Source organism: Manacus vitellinus, unplaced genomic scaffold (genome assembly GCF_001715985.3).
Source record: "Manacus vitellinus isolate BGI_N305 unplaced genomic scaffold, ASM171598v3 scaffold_1_pilon, whole genome shotgun sequence".
Lineage (NCBI taxonomy): Eukaryota > Metazoa > Chordata > Aves > Passeriformes > Pipridae > Manacus > Manacus vitellinus.
Window position 1 is genome coordinate 31,358,879 of NW_021939396.1, and position 26,941 is coordinate 31,385,819.

Genomic DNA, 26,941 nt, shown 5'->3' on the forward strand with positions numbered 1-26,941 from the left:
GACTTTTTCAAAAGAACATGGAATTTGGAGTCAGGGTTAATGTAAACAGTTTCTTCTACTTTCAATTAGTTTCTAAACAGAGTTAACAACACTGTTCTTGACACAGATACTGATTTTTTATTTTATATGTGTTATGTGTATGCAGTAATAACTAAAGCTGTACTGAAACTCCATTTACTTTTTAATTCACTACAACTGCATCTACCCCAGGTCATTTTTTCCATAGATCTGAATGCAGATCTATAGAACACCAAAATTAATATTCTTCAATATCTCTTTGACCAGTTATTTCTTCAATGAGTTTAGATGATAGACAAAACTGTCAGCTCCTACAGCCTAATTTCACAGTACTTACCAATAGACTTATAGAGATTACACTGTAAACCATGTAGCTGATGAAGTGGATACAGGAATTGAGACATAAATATTTGATCTGTGTTGATACTAGAGAGCTGCAGAACAGGCACAAGTAGTTTGTGTTAGTTCAGTCTTTAAAGGAAACATTCCAATCACTGTTTTAAGGAAAAGGTGGCTCACTTTAATAACCACAGGCATTGGTCACTATTTAACAAGACATTCTAAAAAAGTAATCACAATTTGTGTGATAGTAGTTTACAAGTGGATGGTATACATTAAGATACAGAGGTAGAAGTTCACTTTTACAATGCTTCACTAATACAGATTACCAAATTCAAGGCACAAAATTGTTCGCTTTACAAAAAATACTGTAAAAATGTCATTTGCTGTTCTACAATGTGAGTACGGCTCAAAAAAAATCTTTACAACCTTTCATGTTCTGCATGTAGAGTTGCATCACGCATTATTCTATTTTTCCTTTGCTAATAATTGGAATATGACCAGCACTTACATAAACAGTAAGTATCTCAGCTAAATTGCTTTGTCTTTTAGGCACAAGTCCAGTTACAGAATTTAACACAACAGCTTCCTTGGGGGGTGGGAGAACTCTGTCAGAAGTAAGAATGAGGAGGAAGAAAAGAAACATGTAGTCCACAACAGTAAACTGGACTCTGACATATAAAGGGAAACAGAACAGAGCATATTTCAAATCAAGGTACTTGAAAAAAGTCAGCTTAAATCACTGACTGAATTCCTAAAAAAACAGATGCCCAGTACAAGTTTACTCTGACAGTATGTAAGACAACCTTTGAATCGGCAGACTTACAAATTTCTTTTAATCTTTGTTTAAATAGAACAGACAGTTGCAACAAAAGAGAATTACACCACAATTTGGCCATGTGTCCTTTAGAGAGCTTGGGTGAATGAGTGAAGAGATGCATTCAGAAACTGTCCTTGAATTTACTATAAAATCATGAGCAGTAGCTTAAATGACAAGATTTCCCTCTCTCCCTCCCCCTTTCCAATTAACATAGGGAAAGTCAAACCATTTCTGAAACATTGCATCTTCTAGTTGGAGACAGCTCTGAGAAGCCTTGGCAGGCTAAGGAAGAGATATCACACAGTGCATCCCTACAAGTAGTATGGCTAGTTTACTGTACATACAGTGATATTCTAAAAGGACAATGGTGGCAGCTACATCGTAAATTCATCTGACTTACCTATCACATTTCCCAAGTACTCTAGTCAGTTTTATTTACAGTATATAAAAACGCACTGATTTTTAGAGTTCAACACACAGGTTTAGGACCCAAGAGAATGCCACATTAAGATGCTGACATTTGCATCTGTTAGATGCAAGTGCACTTCGCAATTCAGTCATGTAACATTATTGCATTCACCTATAAAGGCTAGTCCATCCAAAACTGTTAAATTCCGTTTTTTGCTTCATTGTTGTTTGTAGCCTGTTTCCGTTGAGCAATGAAAGGATACATACACTTGTCTGCTCCCAAAAATCGGTACATGCATACAACTGCTTCAAATGGCAGAATACTGTGGAAAAGAGGTTATAAATTTGTTAGACAGCATAAAACAAAACCTCTGCTTACGTATACTTGTAAGTATATGCACTTACATGTACTATGTACTCGGTCTCCTTAAAAGCAACATAATAGCTATTAGAGTCTTAAAGACTTAAAGGATTTTTATTTCACAGGGATACTTGGAGAATTGAAATTCTAGAGTCCCAACCACAAAGGCAACCAGAAAGGAAGAAGCTGTTTATTCAAATCCCTCCAGCTTAGACCTGATTTTCTGTTTCTTCACAAGCAGTGTGATAGCTTGTTTTAAAGAAGTGGGGGGGAAAGGGGTGGGGTGATGGGGCAAGGGCATCACAGAAGGTCTACTCAAGGCAAAGCATCTGCTGAAAGCCACATCAGCAGAGGTCATCAGACATTTAAGATATTCTTTAATGTGGGATTAGTGTTAGTTAATGCCATTCTTTGATCACCAGATGTCTAACAACCTTGATTTATATTCTAAACGCAATCATCCATCCTCAAAAAGAAAGGTCCGAAGTAAAGAGAGCAATTTCCTTTTTCCCCCCCTCCAGATAAAATTCCAAGAGGTGATTATGTGATAGGTACCTGGCTACAGACCCTTCTCTCGTGCACAATATATTGTTTTTATTTCAAGAGTAGCACTCAGGGGCTCTAGTGAAGGACTAAAATGGGATTCCTCAGCCCCTGGAAACAGCAGCAGACATTCAGTGGAAAGCAGTGCACAAATTCCAGCCATCAGGAGTAATGACCACTGAAGCACCAAGAAGTAGATGTCACTGGTACAGGTGTCCTCACTGCCAGCAGTACTGCTTGTGCAGTAGCGACTGGAGGGCCTTTGATCTGAAGGCTGCTGCCTGGGGCATGGATTATGCAGAAGCTTTGATCTCCCTGTTGGAAGCTAAAAGGGTCTTTGATGTGACTGTTGCTGCATAAGGCACTGCTTGTGCAGGAAGCGCTGAAGCACCCTCTGAGCTTCTGCTTGAAGAAGTTAGTTCTTAAAGATACTGACAGTGGCCTCCATTTGTTGGCAGACTAGATTGATATATATGCTCTTCCAGGAAGAGGTGAGCAGTAAAGATTCCTCTATTCTTAGGTGAGCCTGTCCACCAGGAGAGACTTGAGGAGGAGAACCACTTTGTAAGTGGAATAAAAGTCACCAAGGTTCTCAGTTTCAACCATCCCTCGCAGAAGGAAAATAAGACAACGCTCTATTTTAAAGGTTCCCCTTATATATTACAGATTTAAAACAAAACCACAGACAGCTCTGAAGCTGATCTCCACAAACCAGAATGCAAGTGATGTTGCATCAGAGAAATTGAAGCAACTCCTGCATTACCCTGCATCATTAAAGTGTCAGCCTGGTTACAGATGAAACAGTTTCTATCCAAACAACTGTTGTGTATTAGAACAAAAATAGTAACGCCTTTAAATAGTCCTTCCACAGACTTCTGCTCTGAAAATTGGTTCCAAATGTGCAGGTTTTCAGTTCATCTACAATATTTGTGCAAGTTCTGGAGAATCTGCAGGCAGGGTCTCCTACACACTGGTTCTAGATACAAGTGGTTAAATGTTAGTCTGCTGCCTCGTGCCCCATTCCTAGAGAGAATCTCAAACAGTGGAAATAAAAGTCTGTTGAAAAGAAAATAGGAATCTAAGGAAGATGGGAGATACCAGAAGGTTAAAACAAGGATGCATAAATACATGGGATCTCAGGTTTATGCAGCTTCCCAAGTGAGCTACCTATAAGCATGCAAGCCAAGAGAGAGACTTATGAATTCTAACAAAACCACACCCATGGTCTGTGCGGGTGGGTGTTTATATTCAGGTATTGGACATGCTCCTGTATTTTGCTAATATTTTGTGCATTGTATTGCCAACTAACTGAGACTTCAGCTCTTACCTTTTCATGAAGGTGACCATATACATGAGGCGAGGTGTGCAGATCATTGGCTGGTCTGTAAGGATAGCTCTCATAGCCTGCTTCACACAGTATTCTGGTTTCAAGGGTGGAAGGAAAGGCTCAATTTCTTTTCTGAAATATTTAAGACAGATTGATATGATACATAAAGGACCACAGACCTCAGTGAAGAGTTCATTAACTCACTTTCCTTGGAACTTCTTTACATTCACTGTTAAATTACAAAGACTATAACTCAAAAGTTGCATTGCCTGTGTACAAAACGACAGAAGACAGCAAATTCAGAAATTCTCTTTTTTGAGTAACACTAATGTATACTAAAGCAGATATAACATTTACTTTAATATTTTTTATGGTAACAGTTGAGTTACCTTCAAATACTTTTATGGCACTACAAGCACAGAGCAGAAGGAGAATTCTACTCACCTGATCCTGCACCCTCTAAACATTCCTGTATCTACAAGATAAGGGCAGACTAAAGTAGTTTTGATTCCATCCTTTTCAGCAGCCTTCAATTCATGGCTCAAAGACTCATGGAAACCTACAGCTCCAAATTTGCTGGCACAATAATCCTGTGTTGGCAATGAATGAAGCCAAAAAAAAAAAAAAAAAAGGAACACAGAAAGGACAGACATGAATGATGTTCAAAGCCAGCATACCTGAGGTGATTCTGCACAGATTTTCAAAGCAACAACAAAAGACACTCACTGAATAGAGGATCAAATCAACTCATTTATCACTTTACTTTTGAGGCAATTAGCCCAGAATCATGAAAGCAGGAAAGCTGAATGTAGGAGGATATTACCTTGAATTCAAGTCTTTGAATCAGGCAGGCTTGCATGACAAGTTACTCCAATTACCAGTTTGCTTAATAATAAATGGTACAACAAAGGACTGAGATACCTAATACTACCTTGGGTCAGATTTGAAAACACTTGGAGAGTTGGCACAGCGTAGGCATAAAAATCTTAATGGTGTTATTTTTAAGATTAGTTTCAACAGAAGACATAATGGAGTTTTGAATATTTCTTTGAGATAATATACTAAATTCAGCAAAATAAAAAATAATTGCATAGACAGCAGTAGCATTTGAGTTTTCTGTTGGATGTGTCCATCTCTTCTGGTGGTCACACCCACAGGAAATCCTTTGTAGCTTTCTCAAAACAGTAAATAATCTACAAAGGCTTGAATTACACCAGCTTCATCTATTTGTGTTATGAAACACTGTGGTTTAAGGCCCTGGATTGAGCCTTACCTGTATGCAAAGAAGCCTGTGTGCTTATGGGGTAATATGACCATTATTATTTTAGACATATTAATTAATTTTTACTAACTGAATGTTTTTTGTTCACACTTGCATTTGTACTAATGACTCAAAAAGCAAGACAATAAGCTCTAATCCTAACCTTTTTTTATGCACCAAACAAGTCTCACAAACTGGAGTTCTCAAACAGCTGCTAGTGAAGCGAGACATATATTCTGGAAGGTTTACAGCCATTTCCTCACAGAAACAACAAACAGAAAACATCACTTTTGAAAGCCTTTGGCTTTAAGCTTAACATAGAAGATCTTGCCAGGAGTAGGTGGTCAACTTTCAAGTTGCTAAATTTATTCAAAGATCATTTAGCATTCTGAAACCCTTGGCCATCCTCAGCTTTCGGTGAGGTGGCACGTCCACCATCCAAGTAGATGAATGCAGTGGCTGCCTGAGTCCTGAGGGAGCCACGTGTTGACATGCTACCCATCACCACAGCCTCCAAGTATCTTAGAAAATTTGACTTCATTTTCTCTAGCTGATAAAATTAAAAAAGCTTATCCTAACCAAGAAGTGTCAATTTTTTTATAAAGTATAGTCTAACAAACCTCCACTCCGGCAGTACTGAATAATCCCAAGGAACTTGCAACTGTCACGATGTGTCCATGGTTCATTTCCAGCATCTTGGGAAGGAATGCTTTAGTGGTCTAAGAAGTGAAAAAACAAAACACACACAAACAACATCAACAAACAAAAAACCCAAACAAAAAAACCCAAAACCAAACAAAAAAACCAGCACACCATACCATGAACAAGCTACATTAGTAATAAGTTTTCAAAACATCTCTCATTTATTATCAAGAATATAAAAGTACAATGATTGTACTGGTTTTGAACTTCTGAGTTTGTCAAAAACGCCAACAGAAAATCTACAGCTTGTTTGTGAATTCAGACAGCAAGTCAGCAAGGATTACATCTCCAGAAAACCTAAGGTTAAAGGATCAATTGAGTTCAGAGATGTTTATTTTTCTGCAAGAGACTAGTTATCAGAAAGAGATAATTTGACCTTAAGATGGAAGTCACATTTTTTTAAAGACAGAAAAAGGAATGCAAAGTGTTTAATTACACCATCCAGCACTTCTGTTGAGATCAGTACCAATTATCAGTTCTAATTACTGACAGTGTGTTTCGTAAGTTAGATATGGCTAGTTTTATCCAAATAACTTATCACCTTGGGCATTTTACATTAAAAGAAATACTAAAGGCAGAGTTTTTGCTGATGTTACTTTTTACTTACAATACAATAAACACCTGCTAGTCTAAATTATTTTCCATCTCTATTAGTATCCATAAACATTGCTATAACTAAAAAGACAAGATATACATTTGTTACCAATTCCTTAGAAGTTTAAAAATAAAACAAGATAAAGCCAAAGCAAGTCTCAAGATGAAACTTTCATTTTAACCTCCAATTTTTATGTTTTGATTATAACAAAGTTTGTTTCTGAGTCAGACTTAACACCTTTAAAAAATTAAATTTTAAGCCACAAATTGAAGGTACTTGCTAGAAGATCACCCCTACTAGATTACGTACCTTTGTCATATCTCTCTTTTGAAGCTGACTCAACACTTTCTCATTTTAATAAGTATTAAGCAGAGTGCCATATATGCTACAAAAATCAATGAAGTAGTAAAATGGCATGTGTAGTTACAATGTACTTTGGTTTCTAGGTTGTCAGTGTACCATATGAGATCACTTTTAAATTGCCCAAGAACTTCAGAAAATGCTTTTTAACCACAGACATGCCTAGTTAATATATCAGTCTATTAGTGACAGAGCTACTAGTCTAACTCACTCAGTACCACTCAGTTTAAACCTCCCAGAAACCTAGTCTGCCCATGTAATTTGTATCCAAACTCAGAGCATGAAAATGCCCCTTACGTATTTGCTACTTGCTTAATTGTTGGTCTGAGTAGTGTCAGCTGCATTCTTTAAAAGACTTGCAAGCTACAGCTGAATCCATCTAATTCCATTCTTAGGCTGTCTGCATTTTCCAATCATAGACGTCAGGACAGTTTTGCTCTAATGATTTTCACATGTTCCTGTACAACATTTTTGCCTGCAGGTGTTAAATGACTAATCCAGACCTCCTAACACCACACAAAAGAGTGTTTTCACTGGACAGCTGGCAGATGACAGAAGATTAACAGACCTCCTGACTCCTTGCCTTTACTGTTGATTCATACAACTCCTAGATTCTGTCATAACTACAAAACGAAGCTAATTATAAAAAAATAATCAGAGCAAGCTGCCTTGCATTTGTTTCTTTCCTCATGGCAGGGATCTCTAAACCTCTTGTACTGAGCCTCGGACAAGAATTCAGTTTGCTGTTAAACTAATCTGTGCCAGGCACACAAAGTTTCAGCCTTTCTTCCCTTGTTGCATGGCAACAAAGCCCAGTCATCATCGGGCAGTGCCGACTGAAATCGTAAGAGGCTTCGCTTGGATGGCACTGAACTTTTACAGAGTGCTCTTTATCTGGAGCCTGCCTTGCACACTCCAACACTAGTGGTGTGTACACTATCCTGGATGCTCTGTGCTATCCCTATAAGATATCTGTGCCCTGACTCGGTCTTGCTAAAAATTTACTCCCCTCCAAAGCATTTGTCAGCTCCATCATCAGTTTCCACTTATGTCTCAGCTATCTGTCCACATCACATTGGAATGACTGATTGCCACCTCCCATTGCAGAAAGCTGGATAATGCTGACTGAAGCTCTGGCTGCAAACCACAGCAACTACAGGAAAGGGGCAATTGCCTTGAGTTTTTCTCGGGGGAGAGAAAGAAGTAGTAATAGATTTTTTCCCTACCACTTTCAAGGCATGAATCAATGTTTTCTTCCAAAAGATAAACAGGCAAGTGCACTAAGCTATAAAGTGCACCCTTACTATAGCACTGGTTTTTTCCTTTTTTTTTTTTGTTGTTAATATGATGAACTATAACTAGGTGTCCATAAATGTCTATATTTAGCTATGGCTGAAGAAGAGAATTTTCAGTCATATATATAAATATGGGAAATAACCAGAACAGTAAATTGCAGAAAGCCCACTAATCTATGCTACACTGCTTGAAAGCAAAAAGATTACAAAATCTGAGTTTTCAGGGCTTGTGGCTAAAGTAACTCATTTTCAACCAGAAGAAATTGGCACATGATGAATAAAGCCTGTTGAGCACACTTTTGGGTGACGTCTTCAGCATCTCAAGTGCAGACTGAACAACTCCCAGTGCAGAACTATAGTCACTTCATGTAAGTCATCTCTTAAAAAGTCATTTATGGCCACATAGGAAAAAAACACAGCTCCTCTGCTCTAAAGACAATTAGCAATTCATAGAAATCTTTGCATGAGACCTAAGTGCTCTGAAGCAGCCTGTTCAGAGCAGGCCCCTGTACTTTGTCATGGGATGTTATCCCACAGATCCATTTAAAACCTGAAGCTGAGGCAGTCTATAAAGATAGCACAACTATCACATGTAGGAAACTTTGCAGCCAACTATCAGCATCTCAGATAAATGGGTGTCAGAGAAAGTCATCTCGATTGCTGCCACCCTCCAGCCATCTGCAGCAGCTGGGAGTCAACACTTAAAAACAAGCACTCTCAGAGGCAGACACACCCTATGGGGGGATGCATTTCCAGGCTCAGAGTAATGGCTTGCCCATTGCTCCTCCCAGCCTCCTCTCGATGGGAAAAAACAAACCCAAAGTGAAGTTATTCTTTCATTGTATAAGCAAACCCCAAATAAATCAGTGTTCTTCCTGAGTTTCTGGCACAGCACACTTTCTTGATCAAAGCAGCTTTCTCTATACTCTGGTCCCCAGTTTTTCTGCACGTTACATAAACCAGATCAACCTAGTTTCTAGTTTCTTTCAGCTTCAGCTACATCTGCCTACCAGACCTGAAGTCTTCTGTGTTCTTGTTGTGCTGCTGAGAAACTAGTTAAGAGTTTGACTGGTTTGGGGCAAGATGCCTCCTGGGTGGCCTTCCCATCTGGAATTTGTCTGAACAGGTAGCACAGCCCACATTAGTCTTTGAGGTGATGCATGGACATGCTAATCCTCCATTAAAAAAAAAAAAGTGTTAGAAGATACCAAGCAAGAAATGTGTTTTGTCCATGGCATTAGAGGTCATGAACCAGGCCCCCAAAATAATTCAAATCAACTCAAGTGATTTAATCAAACAATCTGCCTTCTGGTTTGATCCTTGAGGTTTCAATTTTACCTTTCACAGCTGCAGAGGAAGACATTTAAACAAAACGTTGAAGTACTTAAAGCTAGAGCTACACCATTTATTCGTGACAAACATACCAGTTTTCAACATTGAGGAGAAACAAATAAGTAGAATATAATGGATGAAAGGAATTGCGTTGTGATGCATCAGGGTGAAGAATCAGAGAAGTTATGCAATATTTAACATCAAGAAATGCAAGTTAAGCATCCTCTTCACCCAGAATTAGCTTTTTTTTAATTTAGGAAAGAAAAAACCCAAATCCCAAAAGCATAGTGAAAACATGAATTTTCTAACCTGCAATATACTTTAGACACACAGAAACTAGGTAGGATAGATAGAACATATGAAGCTGTTCTGAACAAAGAGTAGAGCTGGTTTTTAAAGTGAGTTTAACCTGTCAGTTTTTTGGAGTGTAGAGATCAATATCTTCTAAGCATATTCCTCTATGCTTCTGAATATACCAGTAAGAAAAAACTATTCCCAGTAGCTGTAACCAAACATCTATTTCACGTGCACACAGCTTAAATGACTTATTTCTCACAAGTGTGAAACTGAACAAGCATTTACATGTCACTTCATAGCTTTCGTAATCTGTTCTCAACATTTTGGTTTACGGCAAATTAACTTCTAACAGTCTAGCACTTCTTCCCTCCCCTTCCCCAAATTCTTTAGTTCCATTCTTAATGAAACAAAACTCAAAAGATTGTGCAACACAAAGAACAGCACAGCTGCAATGTCAAGACAAATTAGTCTAAATACAGCAAATGAGAATATGAAGAAATACTGTGTTTGGGAAAGTGATTTTTTAATTAAATTTTGGATTAATTATTCTTAAAGAAGAAAGCAAGCAGAAAACAATGTTAGCTGTATGCAGCTCAACACAATGGATACTGAATGCAGAAAACATACCAAAGCAGAAAAGTACGTGCTACCTCATGTTTAGAGAGTTGCCTTTGTATCAAAGAAAGAAACAAGCAGGTACCAACACAAAGTCCTTAAAGTTTCTATTTTTCAATATAATAAGTTTCTTTATACTTTCTGCTTTCTGTCAATAGTCTTTTTAAACTATTTTGATGGCATAAACAAACTGCACTACTGTAAGGTAGGAATCCCTTTATACCAAAGGAATAGCTCATTTTCCACACAGCTCCTTCAGGTAAGGAAGATGGAAAGCATGGGGTTTTTTTCAGGCTTATCTAAACAGGTGAGTTTTTACATCACTAGTTATCCACAACAGTGGCATACTGGTATAAAATAGAGGATATTTCCTCCCAAGCCACAGCTACTCCTGAGTGCCAGGGCCTCTGCCTGACAGCACAAATGCATGCGACATTCAGGTAAAATGTGTTGTTTCAACTTCATGTTAAAATCTACTCAGCCAGATCCAAGAAGCAAAACTGGTGTGGTTAGTCAAAGACTTGCATCCAGACATCTCTGGGAACTAAAGGTACCAGAGACTATAACTGCTTGCTGCAATCCGTGTTAGCTAATCCTGTGACTCACAGTGACAAGAAAAGGTTTTTTTCTAAAATACATGTTATCTCCTCTCCCTCCCTTAGCATGGACATTCAGACTTCTTTTCTTCCCATTATTCTTCACAGTCCACAGCAGAACATGCTGCAAGTTCTCTTACTCCTGTGCAGGACAGCATGTGGCCACTCACTCTACCTATGGAACCTAATAGAGAGATTTCCACATGCCCCAATTTCTCATTCCATTCCAGTAACTGAGAAGAAATGCACAAATGTTTGACAAAAGAGCACCTCTAACTCTTCTGCAGACAGCCTGTGGCACCCTTACCTGAAGTAGGTTTGTCCAAACTATGCAGCATAGCACCAACGTACTACTATATGTTAAAAGGAAAAGGAAAGCGGCCAAAAGGCAGAAAATCCCCATGGCAAGCTTATCAGTAAATACACTGAAGTTATTTTCAGCTACAGTCATACATCCCAGCTTATTTCAGTAGACAACAACTTTAAATACGTTTTATAAACACAGGTTAAAACCTCACTTATAGGATAACATTGAAAGTCATCACCAAATAGTTTTAGAAGAGGCCTTGAAAATATACCCTAGAACTCTTACTCTCAAAGGAAAATTTATTCAAGTTAGAGGCTATAATATCGAAAATGCCTTCTCAAGCACCAAAGCATGAAGTTACAGCCTAGATTTAACCATTTCTTTTCCTTCTAGCTTTTTCATTTAGTTCCAAAGAGAACAGAGAATAATTACTTGTAATTGCATTATCATCTCCCATATAACCTCCACATCCTTCTTAAATTCCTTCATACAAGCATACTGAAATAATGGGCTAAATTGAGATTAGTAACTACGCTAAGACTACATGAAAATATCAAGTACTGAGTTGAAGACTAGGGAGACCACACAACACAAAGGACATGGCTCCAACAGTAACAGGCTGAACATAGCAGGCAGACAGAAGTCTACAACTACTGTTGACCTTGCTAACACAAGGGACCAAAGCTGTACTTTAAAGGACCTCAGATGTCTCTACTGACTGTTTTCAAGAACTGTTGGGCCCCTTCTGGATAATTAGCTGCTGTCTAAGTAAATATTTGACTAGCTGTGGAAATTAGAACAATTTTTGATCTTTGGTTTCTATTCTCAAGAAACGATGATGAAAAATAGGTCAGAATTACACGGTCTTCCTAAAGTAGTGAATAAAAAATAAAATCACATTTCTCTGAATTTTTTATGGGTCTACCCACATCCTTTTTATGTGAAAAGAATCAGGAGATAAACATGATGTCCTCAAGCCAAGCTTTCGTAGATGGCTGTATTAACTATTCAAGGATTGTTCTCAGGTGTGCCTTGCACAGACCCTGCATTCAGAACAAAAAAAAGCTAGACCTTCCAATATTTCATCTCAAAAGACACCCCTTTATTATTTATCTCCTAGCAGGCAACACAACCTTCAATTTCTCATTAAAGCTTTATTTGTCCTTCTCATAAAAACCCACTGTTTTGGGGCCACAGGGATTCCTTTAATATTGTACTACTCTCACAGTTAATGCTTAACGTACATGCACAGTAATAACGCTACAGTTGCCTTGCAACCAGAAGCTCATGAAAGAACAAGACAGACTTAAAAGAAATCTATAATGATGATGAGTACAAGGAAGCAAAGCCACACACACACTCTCCAATACCTTGGATAGGCTACATTTGCAGACAGAGTGAAACTACAGGTAAAAACCTACTCAGTTTGAGAGGTGAAGGTAATACCCAGAAGGAGTAAGTCACAATTAAAAGCAACATCAGGTACTTTAAAACTGTATTTGATTTACAGAGAAATAAGCATATTTTCTCCTCTCTCCAACTCTGTGTGAAATACTGCACTGAAGTACATGAAGTCTTATATAGTAAAGGCATAAGCTATTACTTAAATCACTTGTTTTATAATTTATTATTAATTTATAGAAGTAATTTTCTCTACCCTCACAATGGATCTACATACATAAAATCCCCTGCTTCTCAGACATATTTCATCAGCTGAGAAGCATCAAAGTTGTACAAAAATAGGCGCAATCTTATTTATGGAAGTTTGTTAGTATTAACAAGTATCTGTCACGTACCATTTCCTAAAGAACAGGTATGCTACAGTCCATATTTATGTTACTACATTCTTTAGCTTTTGTATTATTTAGGGTTCAGTTCCCAAATTTCTCCAATTTTTAAAGCCAAGAGCGCCACTTTTTCCTATGAATAGTTCAGTTATTGTAGTGGTTCCTCTTTTGCATGGAGTTAACTCATGTTAAGTATATCAGAAGAAAGATGAAACTGAATTAAGTAGTTTCCTTAATCAGAGCTCAGTGCCACAAAGCTGTTTACAATGGGTAGACAGTAAAGATAAGATAAGTAATGCTATTAAACAAAAAAAACACACAGGAAACTAATACCACTAGTTATCTCTCAAACATTAATCATTGATTTCCACTCTTTACTACTAGAACTAATTATGCTATGCCTAGGGCAACTGAACATTGCCTGACTAAATTGCCTTTTGTATAGCTTGTTAACAAGGCTTAGTTGAAAAAGGCTGTGTCCACAGAGACAGGGATGTGAAAAATGCTTAGGAAGGACATTGCAACAGAAATTTTTATTACTGTTGCCTTATCACGTCTCTACATTGTCTCCCCCCTCATTTCTTTTAAGGGCTTAATTTCCTCTGTCTTACCCCAAATTGGGGTAGAAAATAGCTTTGTTCTTCCTCTCATCTGAAGTGTAGGTTAAATACTCAAGAACGCTACCTAAGTAATACAATTCTGGCTTCAGAAACTTTCCTCTTGAGAGTCAAGGTGGAAAAGATATCACTACATCAGCTTTACAGTGCTCTGCTGCTACTCAAACTCTTCAGTAAAGCTTTTCTGCATCCCCCCACACTGTATCACTCTAGATTTTGAGTGCACCATTATCTAGGGCAGGGGTTTAGGTACACAGAGCAGAGCCAAAGATAGCACTGATTTCTCCTTAAGAACATTTCACTTCCTTTTAGAGGATTCACTACTTTATATGTTTTTTGGGCATGAAGAAATTCAGGTATTCAAGCTAAACTACTCTTGTTATTGCTATACCAGCAAATGGAATTTAGATCCTTTATGTTACTGGTATGCAGTCTCCACCTTTCTGCTCCTAAGAACTTCCTCTTCCTAAGAGGAAACAGATTTTAGATTTACATGCTTTTTAAATTACTTCCCTCCTCAGATGTCAGGCTTGTCCTGTAAAGTATCCAATCTGTCTAATGACTATATGCCACCAGTTATTTCTGTGGAAATATTTAGCTGCCTTTAATGGACATGCTTGTATATATACACTACCATAAATGCACACTGACTTGTCTACTTTCTAGATATTGCTTGGTTGATGTATAACTGCTTCCTATATATGCAGTAGTATACATAACTGATTATATATTTTGATCTGTTTCCTCAACAGTTTGCAAGTCTTTGATTTCATATGGCTATGAAAAATGAAGTACCATGTCACAGGTTGCCCAGAGAGGTTGTGGAAATCTCCATCCTTAGAGGTATTAAAAAGCTTTTTGGACACTGGCCTGGGTCCCTGGCTCTAGGTGGCCCTGCCTGAGCAAGGGGGATGGACCTGATGATCCTTCCCACCTCAGCCATTCTGTAACTCTCCACTTCAGTATACCAATTCCCTGCTCAACAGCCCATTCCCTCTTCCTCTTACAGAGGAAGTAGTTCACAGGCCAGCAGAGACCTTGCACTCTGTCTGTATGTTAACAGCAAGTTTATCAACACAGAAACTTAACTAACTAGAAAGGATGCTGATTCTTCTGCCACATCTCTCCTGTATCTCTCCAACAGGAGCTCTTGCCTGTAATAAATTATCCTGCTCTGTCTGAAACAGTGTCTGTTCCACTTCCATTTCTCTTTTTCCTTTGGTCTCAAGTCCTTTCAGCCAAAAGGAGAGCCCAATGAAGCAGTACAGAGCATCTAGATTAATTTATTGTGGAATTAATATTTTCAGCCGAGTTCAGAAGATACACATACCATACTGTTTTCAGAAACTAATTATTATCCCCCTGGCTATTAGAAGGCCTCCAGTAGCCACTCCCTTGTCAGCTTCTTAAGGATATTCTGAGCTTTCACAAACTATTCTGCCCACTTTGAATTTTAATGGGGTTTAAAGCTTGGTCAGAGCCATCACATATTGGATTCTCGACAGCTAGCAACCAATAGGGCAAAAGACAGTATCTCTACTTAAGCAGTGTCAAAGTGCAAAACATAAATTGCTGATGATGTTTGTTGTGAGTTTCAAATGCCAAACTAATCTAAAAGATGAGAAGGAATAGCAGTAGGTAAGATGGCATAGCAAGAGAGTTGTTGGAGGCCCAGCTACGTGTTTAACCTGCCTTACACTGCAAAAGAAGCAAGTCTAGGTTAAAGTGGAACTTGAAAACAAATGTATACCTGCAGACTTCTCCAGACAGCACAAACTTAGGGCATAATCAAGCATGAGAACTGAAGGTTTCAAAGTACTCCTGCTGAAAAGCTGACCTCTTCCCTCCCACCCAAAGGCATTTTATTAGACAAGTTGATATTCATTCTCCATAAAATTAATCTCATTCTACTCTCAGACTATCATAGCTACCAAACCACAGTTATTACTCAACTTAAAGTATTACACAGTTGGCAGCAGCCACCGAAAAGCAAGATACAATTTAAAGAAAATGAATCCTTCTGTTCAGATCTACCATATTAGCATTTGAGCTTTCTATGTACCCAAGACTAAACACAGAGCTCCAACACAGCTGTGACAGCACAATTACGCTCCTGTAAAACTGGAAATTTAAGTTACAAACCAAATAGGTAGCACCACCAACCTTGTATTCTTCCACAGGCAGATCTATCTGTAAAGATGATCAAATTGGCATTTATTCAAATGTCAAATCTGAAATTACTTTAGATTTTTCTGGTCAAGTGATACATGAAGTTAACACTTGCCTACTCCCTTCCACAAAAGCTGGTTTAAGCCCTGCTGAAGTCAAGTGACTAGAAATTCCTTGTTTATATACTGACAAATGGCTGTGTCAAAGGATTTGTAGTGTTTCAGAGCTATGTTGACATTAGTGTAACAAACACATTAGTTCCTCACTTTCATTAGCACAAGTCTGCAGCAAATGTCCAACCATTTGGAGAGCAGTTATTTATTGCCAGCTATTTGATAATCTTGACAAAAATGAAAACATGCCCCATGAGTCTGTTAAAAATCCACATAACAAATTCATTTTAGGAAAAAACTATTAGATAAGACCTCAGAATATTCTGCTCAGGGAACGAGAACACAATTCAACTTTTAAATACACATTTTTCTCCAGCTTGCCATAAGCTTAGTCATCCTCTGGAATATTTAGTAAAACTTGGTATTTTAGTCTACAGGTTTCCAAAACATTATTAGAGAACAGTATTGTCAGAACTACCTATGGAAAATGTGAAGTCATCATTCATGTTTTATAATATATGTAGCAGACTTTTCAAGAACTGGCTAAGCAGAAAAGGATTGTCTCACATTTTATAGACACCTTAAGGCCAGTACCTCCATTGCAATGCAACTGCCAGAGTACTTGCAGGTAGATGAAGCTGAGTCACTTTACTCATACTGCCCAACTCAGTCACCAAGTCATTGTTTTGAATCATCTGTTTTATAATAAAGAAAGTGATTATGCTACAACTGAGTATCTCACAAGAAGAACAGGTTTAGAAAGAAAGCCTCCCTTTTCACATTTAGTGGAAATAAGATGATATAGTTGAATAGAGATTTAGCTTCAATATTTGTTTAGGAAACAGTAAGACCCTAAAAGGTTACAACTTCTCACGAAGTAACTCACTGACCAAGAAATAGCATTTTTAAAATGCATGAAGCTTAGAGGTTTTTGAAATACTTTGATATTTCTATTTTATACTTCTCCCAGGCCTTCAAAAAAGGAGCGTGCAGAAAATAGTCTTAGCAGGTAAACTTTTGCTTCATAAGCCAACAAAGGATAAAACGATCAGAAGACTCCAGCTAATACACTGACTAAACCAGCAACTAATACAATTGTCAAAGATTCTGCTTGCACAGGCATTTTAACCAAACACCAGCAAACAACTCACTTTCTTAGGAGGTGAATTTTCAACGACAGAGACACGTCCTTTGCGTGCCTGTGGAAACTGCTTAGTTCCCATAAGCTGAAACATGGTTCTGGCCAGATTTTTTCCACATTCTGTGTTAGTACAACTGATTTCCAAAGAAGTCAAACAGTGCAGTACACTGCACTGAGATCACTGCTCTTGATGATAGACAACAGCAGTCATAGTATTGGTTCCAGGCAAATAAGCTAAAGCTGTTAACATAACATTATATGATGTGGACAGAAAACTAACTTGCCTTTATCTAAGGGTTTTTAATAAAGTGTAATTAAAATACTGCCATCTCTGTAGAAGTCAAGTTTTACATTCAGACTGCTATGCAAGTGGTAGATTTGCTACAGCTTGGAACCATTTATGACTACTTAACTATTTAGAGGTTATAAATCCTATTCCAAAAAAAGTCTCCAAGAATGAGGTTTCATAAGGATAGCCACAGAGGCCCTGTTCAAAGCTACATGGTTTTATCCTATCCCTCCTCATCCCCACACACTCACTACTCCAAGTCTGAAATGTTCATGAGGTGATTCTAGTCTCTAAATAGAAAAACCAACCAATTTGGACAAGTTTGCCTCCCTGCCCTCCAGCCAAGATGAACTGGCTCACCCAAAGACCAGGTGAATATGAAAACTAGTGCAAGGTACGATGCAGATTCAAGGGGCGGTCCCACGTGACAGCTTGCCACCACTAAGCTTCCTTGTAGTTTCATCCTAAGTCAACAGAAATTTTGGACAAGTTACTTTTAAGCATACACTCATGTGCTTTTCCAAAACAACACTGAAAGGAGAGTGCTCAAGAAGCTGTCACACAAGTTCAAACAGATGGCAGAAGCAAGCAGCACTAGGGCACATTCAGGTGCAGAATTCAACAGCCAAACAAACTTGAATTTCAAAAGGCTCACACCAAGTCAGCCACCTCAGCTCCACAGCTGTTCTGGCATTCCTTGGCCTACCATGCCCTCCCATCCCAGTTGTGATAACTCACTGGTGTCAAGTGTTAATTTGACTGACATATAAATCATTATGCTAATATAATTATTTACAAGAACAGGGTGATCATTCAGAAGTGTAAGCACAGACGTAAATCTCTCCCCTGTTTGTGACACATCTTCTTTCAAACTAAACCCTCAAACCCCAAGATTCTATGAATCTCAAAGTCTATGTCTACTCATCTATATTATAACTGCATTTTGAAAGACTTTTCATTTTTTTAAAACGGATTAAGCAGCCTGAGACAACAGGTAAAAGCTTATAGCATCACAGGTAAATCAGTTGCAGTTTGCCTTTGCAGAAAGACCTCTGCCATTTTTTACAAAAGACAGACAGGTATCAGTAACTCAGTTTTACCATCACTGTCAATAGCCAGAAACCTCAAAGGTCAAAGGGAGCAAGGCTTATCAAGTGAGTGATGTGCTGGCTTTTACATACAGAGAACTGTGGAAAGATTTAGTACTAGAGATACATAAAAAAAACCTTTCCTTCCCCCAAAAGCCCTGGAAGTGAAATCAAAGCATGAGAAGCATTGGGAGAGAATAATAGTTCACAGCTGATAAAGATAAAAGTAGAAAAGATTTAAGAACTGCAGTGCTAAAGTGGCAGGGATGGTGCTAGAAAACATAACATTCATCTTTCCTCAGCCTGTCCAGTCAGAGTAATTGATGACACTGAGAGCTATGAAAAAGGATTGCTTACCCTCACAGATCAGTTCAGACAGGTTTTAGGCAGTGATGCAAGCCCTGGGTTAGCAGGACACTTAGCTGCATCATAATTAGGATTGCTTTTCTCCACCGTTGAGCACATGAACACACCTGTCTTCTAGGAGTCTGCTGTAGTCACTTGGTTATTACAGAAAGTTAATAACATAATGACATAACATTAACTTAGCTGTTTTCCATAAAATAAAAGTGGACGTTACTTGTAAATAGAAAAATCCAGAGTTTAAACTCCATTGCCCTCCTCACCTCCACAGGACAAGGAAGGCATACAATCTTTAGATGAGTATTTCACTGAAACACTGACGAGCCACTCTTTCCGCTTCTAGCAAGGTTAGGTACCATGCCGTCAAAGACTATCATCCCATTCAAGGTTTTCCTGTCTCCCCAAAGCCTTCACAAGCAGCAGCATAATTGCAGACCAATGTCAGGGCAGAGGTTTGTGCTTATTCAGCCGACCTACCTCATTCCATAAGAGGAATTTAACCATCACACTGCTCGCTCATCCAGGACCATGCTTTCAGAGTAGATTAGCAATCCTGAAAATATTCATACAGTTTGCTGACATGCCTCTGACCCCCAGAAAAAGTCACAGAAGATTGAGGAGTGAGATTATCCCAAGTGCTTACCTCTGCAAGCCATACTGCAACTCCAGCTTTATTTTAGATGGCTGTAGAATTGCAAGCTGATAATAATTAATACTTCAGATATATTTCAAAGAGTTTGAGAAGTCTTGGCATGGTCTCCTCAGGACAACTTTTCTTAACAGAAATTTCACACTGCTTTTCTGTGACACATATTACTGTTTTCACCTAAATTCTTCAAGCTTTATATAGTTTAGTGCATGGAAGTAACTGGCTGATCACACTTCATGCTACCATCTTGGACACCCATCTACAGGCAACAAACAATTAATGCGTCACAATCTGAGAATCTCTATTTTCTGTTCTTAGAGAGTTTAAGATCCAGATACCTTTCAAATGGTGCAGCAAATTAAATTCCAAAGTACTTCTGAGAGAAGCTACTGAAAAACCTCAGGTATGACTGAAGCAGTGTAAGAAAAACATTCTGAATGGTCATTTTAGATTTCTTAACTAACTGGGATGAAAATCAAATACTTTACATCATCAACAAGAGGGAAGGGAAATGCACAAATTCAGGTGCCATTTGAATAAAAGAAGTCAGCATTCTCTACCAGGCAAGGAAGATGCCCTAGCACAGAAAGTATTGGAAGGTTGGTGTTGTAACACATTCAAAGAATCTTCAATATGATTTCCCACAGCCCTGATGGAAATCATGCTAATTAACTAAGAGTGCTATAATCTCTTTTGCTCAGACTCCTCAATATGTAACTACTCATTTGTCATCAAAATACAGTAGACAATGAAGAAGCAGGATGGAACAGCCTCAACAGCCCTCAGAGACTAGAGCTGAGAAACACGTGGAACAACTACAGTTCAGTCAGCAGTACTGTGGAATCTCAATTATAGATGCTCAAACTTATATGATTCCTACTCAAGGCAAATGAAGAGGTGTTTTGCAAAAGACTAAGACCTACCTACCACCCCATCTCAACATGCTTAATTATGAATGATGGCTCTTCAGATGAGTACATTGCCTAAGTCATTTTTATCCTCATCTGTGACTATTCTGAAACTGATACAAGATTGCTGCTATGGCCAAAGCTCAGACATACAGGTACCTAACTAAATGGTTTGGGTTGGTAACCTCACCAAAAAAGGAAGAGAAGACTAACCAAAAAAATTGAAAGTTTGAGTGATTGCTATAAATAAAATATGACCACAAAGCTAAATTATAGATACATAGATACACAGATTGTAAGATACAGGTCACAAAATTAAAGATTGCACGATGGTGACAACTGTGCTTGACACAATGCTAGACAAGTCCTCATAGACCATGACATAAATCTGTGAGGAAAGCTCTGAACTGCTAGTCTTGTCCTTACTCCAGCTTCAGAAATATATATTCATTCATTTATTCTCCAAAACTTGTGTTAAGTACATTACTTTATAAAATGGGAAAGTGCAGATTTTGGGGCATGCATCTGTAAGACAGTATTTTCTTAACTGATAGATTCCCTCAATTTTCTTGAGAAATGAACCCAAGAACATATGAGCAGCAGAACCCTAACAAAGCACTTATAAGTTTTAAGTATGACTAATATGACTATTTCCATAGCTAAGGGTATGATTGCTTTTTCCTTCATACTCACTACCCAGCATGCTACCACAGTATATGAAACACATGTGCTGTCCAGGGTAATTTACTGGTGGCATGTAGTTGGAACAATTTTGCAAGGGAAGAGTTAGTTTTGATGATACTTTTTGGATCACATACATATGTTTTGCTTGAACTTGATCCAACTCATTTTTCAATGGAAAAAAGTCAAGAACATGTAGATTAAACTTTGTAAATACACTTGTGTGTCTTGGGGTACATTATCATGAAATTTAAAAAAAAAAATCAAAATCAATTAAAGCTGCTAACTCCACTCATTCAAAATACTAAATATAGCTACCTGGCCCTTCAGTGGAATATTGTCTCTGTATTTGATCATAGGTGTCTGAATCCTAGATTTGATGACAAAAATTAATCTGCTATGCTAATAGGCCACAAGACTCAGCATGGTATAGTTTCAAATAACATAAGATGCTTTTTCTTCTATAGAAGATTCAGAGTGCACATTAAGTGTAATACTTCCATATTTGAACTAAACAAACGATAGGCATCAGTGAGCTTTATTTAACACCAAGGAGCTTGAAGAGACTACAATTACAACACATAATTTCTGATATATTATAGACAACTATAAACCACTGTTACTCTCCAAGCAATCCTGTCAGTCTAATTAGGCTGATAAGAACAGCAGTTGCATAAATGGGTATTTGATTTAGTAACTCTGTATTAACCATGTTTCCAAGATATATTTAAATTTTAGAGTTTTTAGGCTATTCACAAATGCCCTAAATACTTACTAATATTTCCCTCTTTAATTAGTATTTATGTCTTCCTGTATCAAGGGCAGGCCACCTAAAAAATTACTTCAGATATGCCAGCATACATTTAAAAAAAAAAATCATGTAATTTGTAAATAAATGAATGTAACTACTCCAGCTAAGAAAGGAGTACACAAGGCTTTAAAAACTCTGGGTCCTAGTCTCTCTCTACACGGATTTTTTTTTTTTTATATGACAGAGCTAGAGGAGAATGCTTTTGCTTCCCCCTTTTGGTAAGTTGAAGAGAACTCTAGGAGGAGACGAAGCTGAAAGATCTGGAGTATCCACATGTCAGAAACACAGATCACTGTTCTCTCAGAGCTCAATACTGTGGATCTGTTGTACAGGAGGACCTTCATGTAAGAGATTTTCAGACCCTGCTCATCACCTCACCCTTGCCCCTGCCCCAACAACCAAATCTAGAAGCATTTCCCAGGTGATGCACAATATTAATATCTATCTATCCATCAACAGATAATTCTTTCAGAAAATAATGTTAGAGTAGGTGCAAGACTCGCAAATTGCCCCAAAAATAAGAGTTTGTACAGTTGTTTTAGTCAATACAGTGGTGCAATCTAAAACACAGTATTTTGATACTTAAGCTTTATTGTAAAACTACAAGAAAAAAACCCCTATATTGCCTAAAAACTGATTAAGCAACAGCTTTAACTTATACTGTGATTTAACATTTTTAAAAATTTGAATCCTGACATATGACAGGAAGAAAACTTCTTAGTCTGCGGAAGTTCAGTTCTAATAATTGACAAGTGCAGCCAACTAAGTTATTATTCTTGCAACAGACCGGCAGGAAAGATAGTGTTACACTCCTGCTACAATTTTATGCATCTGCAAATTATAGTGAACCAGAGCTGGCTTGTTTCAAACCAGGAACGGATTTTGTCCCTATGTTTTCAATATCAGAAGCATTCAAGTTATCACAGCATGAAATAACAGGTTTTTAATACTGCAGTGGATTTTATGCTGTGGAAATTGCTACATGATGCAGTGGTGACATGTTTATATAGAACACTCATAGTAAGGATTACACAAATCATAAATGTCAGCAAAATGGAAAGCATCTGTTTAGGCTGTGGCATGCTAAGGATCTCTTGACTGCCAGTTTGTGATATGGTACACAGCCCAGTTGAAGTCACAACAGCAAAACAGTGACAGATTTTCATGTCACCGCCTACTGCAGAAGTTGGGCAGCCTTCAGATGGTAGCTGCTAACAGAAAAGCAAGCTCAGATCACCTGCATTCTGCATGGAGAGCAGGCAATCAATCTTATGTCAGATGTTTCAAGGGAACAGTACTAGAGCCCTATTTTCAGTTTTTATATAGAAGCACTGTGAGGCTTGATTAATGATCAAGAGATGAAAAAGAATTTCCCCTGCACCACAGTAAAAAACCCCCAAAGAAGCAAAACCCCAGAAAGTACAGAAACTTAACTACTGAAGCAATAATACATGCAAGAGCCATGTCTTTACAAAATCCATTTACAGCTTTTTGGACTAAACACCCTCCAAGAATAGTTAAAAGCCTACATAATGCTCCAGAGTATTAGCTTTGCTTTTGGACCACCAGTTTAGCTGACATGGAAAAGACTAGCTATATAAGACTTCACACATCTAGACACATTGTTCTATTTAAGTCAGCATTGACTTGCATCAAAAAAGTTGGCTTCAAATCAGCTGATTCAGATGATATCTTCTGAATTAAGTAGTATTACTTTCAACAGAAGTCCACCCACTATTGGTCAAGCCAACCTTTTCTGGGATTGTGGAGTGGAACACAAGGAAAAGAGTTCTGCCAACAGCAAAAGAAAAGCGGAAAAGCAAAGCAGGACATAGACACAGGATCTACAGGAAGTGTACATATGAACAGATCCTCAATTAAATATAAAGGGTGTTGACTGCTCTTTAAAAACTTAAGCCAAATTCTCAAGTTCCACAGTTCAGACCTAGCTATACCTTCTTGGAGTATTGGACTAATTGTTTTTTTAATTTTCAAGTTACTTCACACTAACATTTAGGGATGAATGGAACTCTTATGGAAACCCAATCAGCAATACTAGACTCTAAGTTTAGTTTTCTATTACTATAAGAGACTCAGAACACACAGAGTGCTTTAAAAAGGTTTCTGAAACTGTTATAAATAAGTGTATGACTTAGGCCTGAAGGAAGAACAGCTGGAGAATTTAGGATCCTCCCATATTTTAACTCATAGTGATGTCATAATTTAGAGCTCTTGGAACTGTTGATTTGGCATTTAAACCACATCAATAACAATCATTAAATCTAGTGCACATCTCTATTGGCTTAAGCACCAACTTAACTTTTATGAAGGGGAACGTGCAGAGCTCTTAATTATAAGAAGTCACATGAGCTTTCTCAGAACCTTTCAGATTGCCTTAAAATATACTTTCAGAGCTCAAGTGTTTCTAAACATACCATCTCATATGCACTGAAGTTTAAGCACTCTCTCTGCAAGCTTTACAATACATTGGAAAGAGACTGCTCTGCCATTAAGTGTTTCACAGTGCAGATTTGAAGGGGCTCCTTTAGGGTTATGAAACAGCATTTCACTTCCACATTAAGAAAGTTCAGTTTAGGAGGGCCTTCTAAGTTTTGAAGATGCAGCTCTGTACAAAATTTCATTATGAACAGGTAAGACCAGTAAAAAAAGGTTTAAGTTGAAATATATTTCAGATTGCTTAATCCCTTCATTGTTATGCAAGTGTATTTCATAACCTTATTTGAAGAATCAAAGAGCAGTTTTAATACTAACAATGGTCTCAGTCTGACAGCTAATGCTAACCCAAGTGTGCATCATGCCCTCCTTCAACACTCCAATTTATGTAACGCCACACCACTGTGGGTTTAAAAATAAACCACACAGGAAAACAAGATTTAGATGGACAAAAAGAGTAAGATCACATAGCTTGTTCTCCTCGATTAGCATCTGTTAGCTATGGAGACAATACCATCCCAGAAACCATATTAAAGATTTTCTTACTTCTACAGGCAGCCCTCAGAGAAAGCTATGAGGACAAATACGCAGGATTCCTGAAAAAGTGTTCTTGGCTTGATTTCTTGGGAAATCTTTTTCGCTTTTCCTCCCAGCCTTCAAAAGCAACAATTTGCCTCCAAGGGAATTCAAACAACGTTTCCAGCAAAAGTTTTAAACATTTTTTCCAGAAATGTGCAAGCTTGCTATTGCAGCCGTCATTAAAACAGCACCCTAAAGCTGCTAGTGTACTGGCAGAAGAGTATGTGAGGAAGGCTGAGAAGCATTCGTTAACAGTAATAACCTTTAAGCAGATTCAGAGGTTATGCTTATAAAGGTTTTCATATCCAGAGCTACGGAAATGGGCATAAGACTTAGAACTCCGGATTCTGGGAGGATATGGTTGATTTAAAACTATTTGTTAGCAATCTTAATACCATGATTCCTGTTAAACAGAAAAGTTAGTTCACAATAAGAAATCCCCAAAGCAATGAGCTTGCAAATGAAAAGGAGAAAGTGCAGATCTCAAGAAGTTAAGGAACAGCAGTTCATTTCCCAAAATTAACTGCCCAAAAGGGCAGCAGAAAGGAGTTTATAGTTACCCAGAAGTGCGCGTGGCAGTTGACCATCATGGTCCTCTCAATAAGCTCATCAGGACACTCCAGAAGATGGTGCCCGGAGACCACACCAGCATTGTTAACCAGGACAGACACCTCGCCAACCTCCTTGCGGACCCTCTCAGCTATCGAGTAGACATTCTCTCTTTTGCCCACATCACAGGTGTAGGTGTAAACCTGCAAGTTGCAATGGGGCAGCGCATCTTTCTCTCCATCACCAGCTATTAAAGAACACAGACAAGAGAACAGAAGGGGTGGGGGAGCAATAAAGTTCTTACTCGCTTTTTGACATTCAAACAAGTAGTCAAGTGTAAATAGCAAATACAATCCCAAACTAGCAAAACTTCCATTTACTTCGGTGTCAGCGCAGTACACAAGAACTCGGTTATTTACTACCGCTGTCAAAGTGCTTTAAGAAAAGCCACAGGTTTTAGAGCCGCCGCTGGAGCCCAAGGCTGCGCGAAAAAGGTCTGCGCTCAGCGCTGCGGGAACGGGGCCGGCTCTGCCTGGCAGCGGCGAAGCCGCGGGAGTTCGACACCCCCACGCCCGCGGCGGTCTCCGGCCCGGAACAGTCGCTCTCACGGCCCGCCGCTTGTTGAGCGGCCCCAGGTGCCCGGGCAGGTGAGGGGCGAGGGGCAGCGCCCGGAGCCCGCCCCAGCAGCGCGGCGCTTACCTCTGGGGGCGGCGGTGGCCGCCTCCTCGGCCATCTCCCGGTAGATGTGCCGCACCATGCCCGCCGTCTCCTCGTTGCTCTGCGTGTTGATGTCCCACAGCACCAGCAGCGCCCGGCGCCGGGCAAACTCCAGGGCGAAGAGGCGGCCCAGGCCGCTGCCCGCCCCGGTGATCAGGCACACACCTGCCCCGCACGCTCCTTCTCCTTGGGCCGCACTAGCCAACTTGGGCCGCGGCCAGGCTACGAACGCCCACAGCACTCGGAAGAGTCACCACGAGAAAACTCCAGCAGGATGTTCATGCTGCCCGGAGCGCGGGGGATCCCGCGGGGCCGGCGGCGCGGAGCCCTCCTCGCCCCCGGCTCCCACCTGGGGCCGCCGCTGCCCGAGGACCGCCCCTGAGGGCGCGAGGGAGGCTCCGCTCCCGGGGTCCCGCCGCCGAGCTCCCCCTTCTTCCGAGCCTCGCACCCTGCATGCCCCGCCTCAGTCACACCACGCCGAGGAAGGAGGCCCGGACGCGGCTCTGCCCCACCCGCTGCCTGCTGGCTGGCCGCCGCCTTGTCCCGTCCCGCCCGCGGCCCCGCTACTGCAGTACACATCTTCGCTCGCTCGGCCCTCTATATAGAGCGGACAGGCGGCCGAGCCCCGCCCCTGGCTGGGCCCCATTCCCGCCCGCATTCCCGGGACCCTCCGCCCCCGCCACGCCCCCTTCCCCGCCAACGAGGGGAAGGTCCCCGCCGGAACGGTGAGTGGGAGCGCTGGAGCTTACGGCGGCTCGGGGCGGGAATCCCGGGCGGCTCCCCCCGCCCGGGCCTGAGACTACATGGTCCCGGGGTGCGCGGCGCCCGCTCGCAGGCGCGCCCATTCTCG

At 39.6% G+C, this 26,941-nt stretch overlaps 1 protein-coding gene across 1 annotated transcript; it reads right to left on the bottom strand.

Moving 5' to 3' along the window:
- Positions 1 to 513: 513 nt before the first annotated feature.
- On the bottom strand, positions 514 to 26,373 carry RDH10 (retinol dehydrogenase 10). The gene is given in 9 exon segments (XM_018079411.2): positions 514 to 1,908; positions 3,817 to 3,948; positions 4,261 to 4,406; positions 5,698 to 5,796; positions 25,386 to 25,621; positions 26,074 to 26,254; positions 26,257 to 26,307; positions 26,309 to 26,341; positions 26,344 to 26,373. Coding segments are annotated over 9 exon segments (1,032 nt in total). The 3' UTR covers positions 514 to 1,784.
- Positions 26,374 to 26,941: the final 568 nt, after the last annotated feature.